The sequence below is a fragment of the Populus euphratica genome, unplaced genomic scaffold (assembly GCF_000495115.2).
Source record: "Populus euphratica unplaced genomic scaffold, PopEup_1.0 scaffold217.1, whole genome shotgun sequence".
Taxonomy (NCBI): Eukaryota; Viridiplantae; Streptophyta; class Magnoliopsida; order Malpighiales; family Salicaceae; genus Populus; species Populus euphratica.
In genome coordinates this window covers 147153-154431 of record NW_011500036.1, presented here as the reverse complement: position 1 = coordinate 154431, position 7279 = coordinate 147153, and the positions used below count along the sequence as shown (strand labels likewise).

General features: G+C 31.8%; 1 protein-coding gene across 1 annotated transcript; it reads left to right on the top strand.

Moving 5' to 3' along the window:
* The first annotated feature begins 543 nt into the window (after positions 1 to 543).
* On the top strand, positions 544 to 4505 carry JMT (jasmonic acid carboxyl methyltransferase). Its single transcript, XM_011050488.1, has 4 exons — positions 544 to 641; positions 899 to 1303; positions 2741 to 3013; positions 3916 to 4505. Exons 1-4 carry the CDS (start codon positions 567 to 569, stop codon positions 4270 to 4272), a joined length of 1110 nt encoding a protein of 369 aa, XP_011048790.1. The 5' UTR covers positions 544 to 566; the 3' UTR covers positions 4273 to 4505.
* The last annotated feature ends 2774 nt before the right edge of the window (positions 4506 to 7279 follow it).

The window sequence follows — 7279 nt, the reverse complement described above, 5'->3', positions numbered from 1 at the left end:
CATATATAATTACATAAATATTAAAAATTTATTTTTTTAATATAAATAATTAACATTTGTATGGAATAAGAAGTTACGTACTAATATAGTTTACTCTAGGTTAATTTATCAATTTGAATGAAACACCCTAATCTCTTTCCTTTTATATCTTACAAAATCAACTATTAATAATTATAATTTCAATCCAATTATAGTAATTTATTGACACCATATATAATTACATAATTATTAATTTTTTTAATATAAATAATTAATATTTATATGGAATAAGAAGTTACGTACTAATATAGTTTACTCTAGATGTTTCTTTAGTGGCTCCAATTCAACATCCGGTTGGATATCTCTTTAAAAGTGGCCCTTTGTTTTACTAGGACAGCGGTGGTGGTTTTGTTAATCTTGACTCGGTTCTGTTTTACATTACGTTTGAAAGGGAGGTCGGGTAAAATTTATTTATTTTGAACCGTTAGCTTTTCAGCTCTAGATTCCTTGCCTGCCTCTATATATACAACATGAATGTCTGAAACACTTCATCACTTGGCAGTTTTAGCTGAAGAGAGAGCATAAAGATGGAAGTAATGCAAGTGCTTCACATGAACAAAGGAGATGATGAAAATAGTTATGCAAAAAACTCGAAAGTGCAGGTTTGCATCCCCTTTTCCTTTTATTTATTCTTATATTTAACAATACGTGCACGTATACATGTTTGCTTGCTCCCATAGTCTAGATGTAAGCGATGCCAAGTTAAAAGATAAGGTTTTAATATGCACATGGTTTGGAACAATTTCTCGAGGTTTATCCATGGCACGAAGCTGCTTTTTTTCTTTTTAGTCTTGACGATCACAAAAGTGCAGTCAATATATGCTACCCTCGGGGCTCTTATAATTGTTTAATTTTGCAGAGCAAGATAATATCTCTAGGAAAGCGAATCAGTGAGGAGGCTATAATGCAAATGTTGTGCAGCAATATCCCTGACATCATGGGTATTGCAGACCTGGGTTGCTCCTCTGGACCTAACTCGTTGTCAGTGATCTCCGAAATTACTGATATCATCTATGCCAAATGCATAGAGTTGGGGCGTCCAACACCAGAACTTAAGGTCTTCCTGAATGATCTTCCTTATAATGACTTCAATTTTATTTTTGGATCCTTGCCAGCTTTCTATGATAAATTAAAGGAAGAAAAGGGTCCCGATTTCGGGCCATGCTTTGTATCAGCAACGCCGGGTTCTTTCTATGGTAGATTGTTTCCTAGCAGGAGCTTGCATTTTGTGCGCTCTTCTTCTAGTCTTCACTGGCTCTCGCAGGTTTGTACGACAGACATGTAGACTATATCATCATAATCAAGTTCATGTAGGGACAATCAGTGAGCAAACACAGGGATGGTTTCGCGTAAGCCACCCTATTCTCCTACTAACAATTAGGCTCGCATCGCATGGTCTTGTATTTTATTGTTTATCTTAATTTGTGCTTGCCGTTTGTTTAGAAAGGAGGTGAATGGAGGAGAAGTGAAGAGAGCGGGCTGGGATTGTGGGGAAGAAAATAACTTTATAATATTTATGATATTAACTTAATTATATTCAATATTTATGATCTTTCATTCTCTTTTCTACCCAAACAAAAAAACAAATTATATCTGGAGGGTATAATTTTCCCAATCCCTTTCCCTTCCCTTTTGTCACAAGCAGTCCAATGATTTCCCTTCTTTATATATTGCCTTTGAGCTTTTTCGGTGGCTTAGAGAATAATTGCAAGTGCAATTAAATTCACCTAACCTCGTACTGCACAATTTTATCTGTTAAAAGAAAAAATATTTTTTTTTTATATTTTGAAGTTATTTTTTAATGAAAAGCTAATCGAAGCAAGTAGTTTTCGTGAAAGGAAAGATCAAGAAAATTAGAAAAAAGGGACATATCCTTGTTTTAAAAATAAAAATTCATTTTAAAACTATTTTACAAATATAATAGTTAAAAGCTGTCTATAAATATAAAAACATAATGAGTGTGTGCGCGTTAGGAGAGTTAGGATATGTTTGTTAACTAAAAAAAGAGACGGCACCAATCCTTTGTTAAAATTAAATATGTTTGCTAGCTATTATGGTGTGTGATATTTTTTTAAAGAAATTTTTATTTTTAAACACATTAAAATTTTTTTATTTTTTTTTATTTCAGTACATAAAAATTATTAAAAATACTAAAAAAAATCAATTTAATATTTTTGTAAGATAAATATATTTTTCAAATATAATCAAACACATATGGAAACACGTAGTACACAGGGACCACATACTTATTGATTTCTTCATCCCATAATTTAAGTGGCCATAAAATCATAGTCTCATTAAAAAAACATGTTGAAATATTTTGGCCAAGCAAGTAACTTCAATGATGTGGCACCGGCCTCTTCCAAATACATGGCTGGTGTATTATATCAAGACAGCGTGGTTTATTCCTTGACGAAATATGTTCGATCATCGATGGGCATTGCTTTGAAAATCAAGAGAGAGAGAGAAAATGATATAAATATTTCTTATTGGATAGAGTTACGGGTCTAGCTAACTTACAAATTTTAGATATCATTTTTTTTTTAAAATATGTGTTTTAGGACAAAATTTATATAAGATTCTAAATCTTAAATTTATTATAAAACTGTAAATCTTAATATTTTAAATCAATTAATCTTCTAGTTTCCATTCTAATTACCCAAGAATGCTTAATTTAAAAAAGATAGCAATATATGAACAGGTTCCGGCTGGTCTAGTGAGCAACGCGAGGACGGCCATGAACAAGGGCAAGATTTATATATCAAAGTCAAGCTCGCTTTGCGTGTTGGAAGCATATTCATTGCAGTTTCAAAAAGACTTTTCGTCGTTTCTAAAATTACGTTCGAAAGAAATAGTTCCCGGAGGCTGCATGCTCTTGTCATTCATGGGCAGGAGATCTATCGATCCCACCACGGACGATAGTTGCTACCAGTGGGAGCTCTTAGCACAGGCACTAATGAGCCTGGTTTCAGAGGTGATTAATTTCGTAATGCTTTAATTTGATCTTGTATATTTGCTTACAATTTTACATTTAAGTAATTCCTTGAGTAAATCTGCACATTTTCAACCTAGCTTGATTTCATTTCATACCTTTATTGAAAATAGTTTATTCAATAATTTTAAATTTATTTCACTTAACGGAGTAAATTATAAGTTTGTCCTTGCATTTTTGATAATTTTATAAATGAATAACTCTATATTTAAAAGCATAAGTTAGTTCCTCGACCAAAATTAAATGTTCTTTTAAAAAAATTGTTAATTTTTTTAATTAATGCATTTTTAATTTTATATGTGGTAGGTAAAATTAGAAAATTTACAGAAAAATAAGTATAATTTAGAAAAAAAAACTTAATTGTGATGAAAAAACTACACAAGGGCTAATTAGTTACAATCGAATATGAAAACATAAATCTTAATAATAGTATTCTTAAAAAAAAAAAACAAATAGAATAAGTACTACTTTATTAAAAGAACAGATATAGAATAGTTTTACTCCTTGACATATCGCTTCATTATGTTGACTTCGACAGAAATTTTAAATAGTGATTATTTTAGCTGATGACGTTTTCTATAGAAATCCAAGTATTAGAGGATAATGCCTCCCAAAACTTTTCTCATATATTCGTAGCTCTAGAGAAAATGGCTTTATAGATACCAAGCCTAACTTTATGTTTCAGTTGACTAAATTCTTGTTGCCGTGATGTTTTCCATTTGGGATAAGCATCTAATTAAACGAATAAAGTCGGTGTATAACAGTTTATTTATGCCAGCACAAAATGCATAACCAACTTGGGAATGGAACCACAACATTCTTTTATATATATATATATATAAAGTTCAAGCTAGCGTTTGTTTTAATTTTGGCGTTGACTACAGGGGCTCGTCGAGGAAGAAAAGGTCGATTCCTTTAACGCCCCCTACTATGGTCCATGTGTGGAAGAAGTGAGATCAGAGATTGAGAAGGATGGTTCTTTCAGTGTCAATCGGCTCGAAACCTTTGAAATTGACTGGGATGGAGGTGTCGACGATGTGGACACCACATCTGGTCCAGCATCACGTGGACAGAGGGTGGCCAAGACAATCAGAGCCGTTGTGGAGTCGATGCTGGAATCTCATTTTGGGAAGGACATAATGGACGAATTATTTCAAAGGTATGGAGACCTGGTGGAGGGTTATTTGTCAAAGACTGGAACCAAGTACACCAACTTGGTCATTTCAATGGTTAGAAATTAAGGGCTAGGATGCAGAGTATTACTTGTACAAGAGTACTCGAATAATAAGAGCTTCGTGTTATCATGTCTTTTAAATGCCTGGTTGTTTATCGTATATTTAGGATATTTGGTTTGAAATCTTGGATTTTGAACAATAATTGGCACAAGGTTTGCTTGTGTCCATGTTATAGCGACTTCTAATTATCCCAATTAATTTTTATAAAATCAAGATTTAAAACATGAAGATTTACTGGATCTAGGAAAAAAACAAGCTATATGATTAATTAAAAAAAAAAAAACAGCTACGCTCTTTACGTCAACAGCGATGTTTGCATTTCCGGCCAGCAATAGCCAAAATGCCGACACCCATTTTCTCGGCCGTACACTACACTATCCAATTTCAAATATTTATGCCAGAAAGGAAATAATACGGCCATACCAACATAGTTTCATGTTTCACTTCCGTAAGTAGAACAAAATGCTGCCTCTTCTTCCGTATCCGAATTCTTCCCTTTGTTTCTACGCTGTGCTTCTTCTTGGTGCCTATCCATTTTTGTATATTCTATTTGTGAAGCTGCGAATTAAGGTGCCATGATCAGATAGCAAAGGATGATATCCCACCAGCTAGTTGTGGATTACCTTTGGTTGGAGAAACCATACAGTTCATGGCAGCCATCAATGGCTGCAGAGGTTCTCATGACTTCGTTCAAGCTCGCTGTTAAGGTACTAATACACTGTATTGATTTGATGCGGTAATGTTAATAGCTCAGTATTATATCAGGATGATCGGTTTTTTATTATTATTGTCATACTGGATATTGCGACGATTGATTAAAAATTATCTTAATTGAAAAAAAAATATATATTTGACATCTTATTTTTTTAGGAGAAAAAGTCTTGTTCAAGGAGTCGTCACCTAGTATTATAGTTACTAGAAACTTTAACTGGTTAACAGAAATTCTATGATACAAGATTGATTACACAAAAAGAAAGATGCTATCACCCTTTAAACGTCCTATCTAAGATAGATTGCATTACTGGTTTTGTCTAAAATTGTTAAGAATTTGTTTTCTTTTTTTTCTTTTTATTCTTCCTTTCATGTTTCTGACTCTGGCGTCAATGAACAATTCCTACGAATATTTTCAACTATGGCGTTGGTAAATATTGCACAAAACCAAAAATACAATACTCCTGACTCTGGAGTCAATGAATATTTTCATAAAAATAAATTTGAAGAAGAAACCTTTTATGTCTTTTTTTTTCTTATTTATCCTTTATTATTATTTGCCCTTTTTAGATGGAAGTTAAAAAAAAATTGCACGACATGTTTGCATTTAACAATAATAGTCCACAAATTGAGCACATCTATAAAAAATACAAACATAAAGAAAAAAAGGTATGAGGGTTCACAAATAAATCAACGAAGGCCCCAAATATTTTTGGAATTTTATATTATCGAAAAAGGGTTCGTTTGTTGAACTATCAAATTAGAATGGGCATAAAAATTATGGCTAAGGCATAAAAATTATGCTTGCCAAGCACACCCCTAGCAAACACAGTAACCGGTTAATTATTTTAGCAAGAAAAGAAGAAAACTTACCTAAACGTGTGGCTGCTGAAGGCAAAGTCGAGAGAGATTGGAAAGAAAAAGGGTTGAGGGGGGCGGTAGCTAGTATAGGGTTCGCTGCCCCTTTTTTTTATGTTTCTCTCTTTTAGAGTTTTTGGTAATGGCCTCCTTTTGATATTTTTTCTTTTAGGGTTTCTCTCTAATCTTCCTTTCTCTTTTTTTTTTTTTTTTCACATACTGAGATTAGTATTTATAGTGCAAGAGTCTCATCGTTTGCGAGAAGTAAAGTTTCAATCAAACTCATTCTCTTTTTTGAAGTTCGAATTAGAATCGAATTCAAAAGTAGATAACTATCATTATTTTAAGGATTATCTTGAACAAGGTAAGGATTATCTTGAAAAAGATAAGGATTAGCTTGAAGGTAAGGATTATTTTGAAGAAAATAAAAATTATCTTGAAGTAAGGATTATCTTGAAAAAGGTAAGGATTAGATTGAAGATAAGGATTATTTTGAAGAAAATAAGGATTATCTTAAAGGTAAAGATTATCTTGAAGAAGATAAGGATTATCTTGAGGATAATGATAGAATGACAAAGACACATTGTATTCTCTAATTTTCACGCAAGTAGATAAATCACACTATTTATCAAAATAAATATCTGATCTTTTAATTTTATATTTTAAATCCTGTAAAATTAAATTAAAAGCCAATGAACTAAAATTGAGTTACAATAATTATTATTATTATTATTATTATTATTATTACTACGAGAGAACTCAATCTCTTAATATAACGAAATTAAAGGAAATAATAGAAAATTGAAAAAAAAATATTGGCACAAAGATATTAAATTAATTTTGATTATTACAGGTATTGAAATTGCTTCAAGACCACCATATTTGGATTGACACGAGTTTTTCTTCTGATGACCGAATCAGCTAAGACAATCTTACATGACAATTCGGGAAAATTCACGAAAAGATGTATAAAATCAGTTGCAGAGATTGTGGGGGATCAAAGCCTACCATGTGCTTCTCGTGAACACCACAAGTTCAATATCTGTTTTCGTCAAATAGTTTAATGAATTGACTGAAGAATCTTGACACTCTGGGAAAATGGTGGCATAATCACTATGCTTGGCCAGGCACTCGACGTTAGTGCTTAGCTTAATATGAATTTATATTCCTGCCAGCTCAAAAATTATTTCTTTAATTCTCTCCCTTGTTTCTTTCTTTATATTGTGCTTATCTCTTTTCTATTAAATAAATATTGATGATTATCATTTGAGCACGATAAAGTTGTACACTGAAATATTATTACAAATTTTGATCAATTGAGTGATTTTCTTTATTATTTTATATGCTTATCTTTATCCTGTATATTAAATAATTATTGGTAGTCATATTTTAATAATTTATGTTGAACATTAATTACAATTAATTATATTTGTAGTGCTCGGTG

Coding starts and splice junctions, on each gene's coding strand:
- JMT (XM_011050488.1), top strand. CDS start 567: ATGGAAGTAATGCAAGTGCTTCACATGAACAAAGGAGATGATGAAAAT. Junction 642..898: donor CAAAAAACTCGAAAGTGCAG/GTTTGCATCCCC, acceptor TTAATTTTGCAG/AGCAAGATAATATCTCTAGG. Junction 3,014..3,915: donor TAATGAGCCTGGTTTCAGAG/GTGATTAATTTC, acceptor CGTTGACTACAG/GGGCTCGTCGAGGAAGAAAA.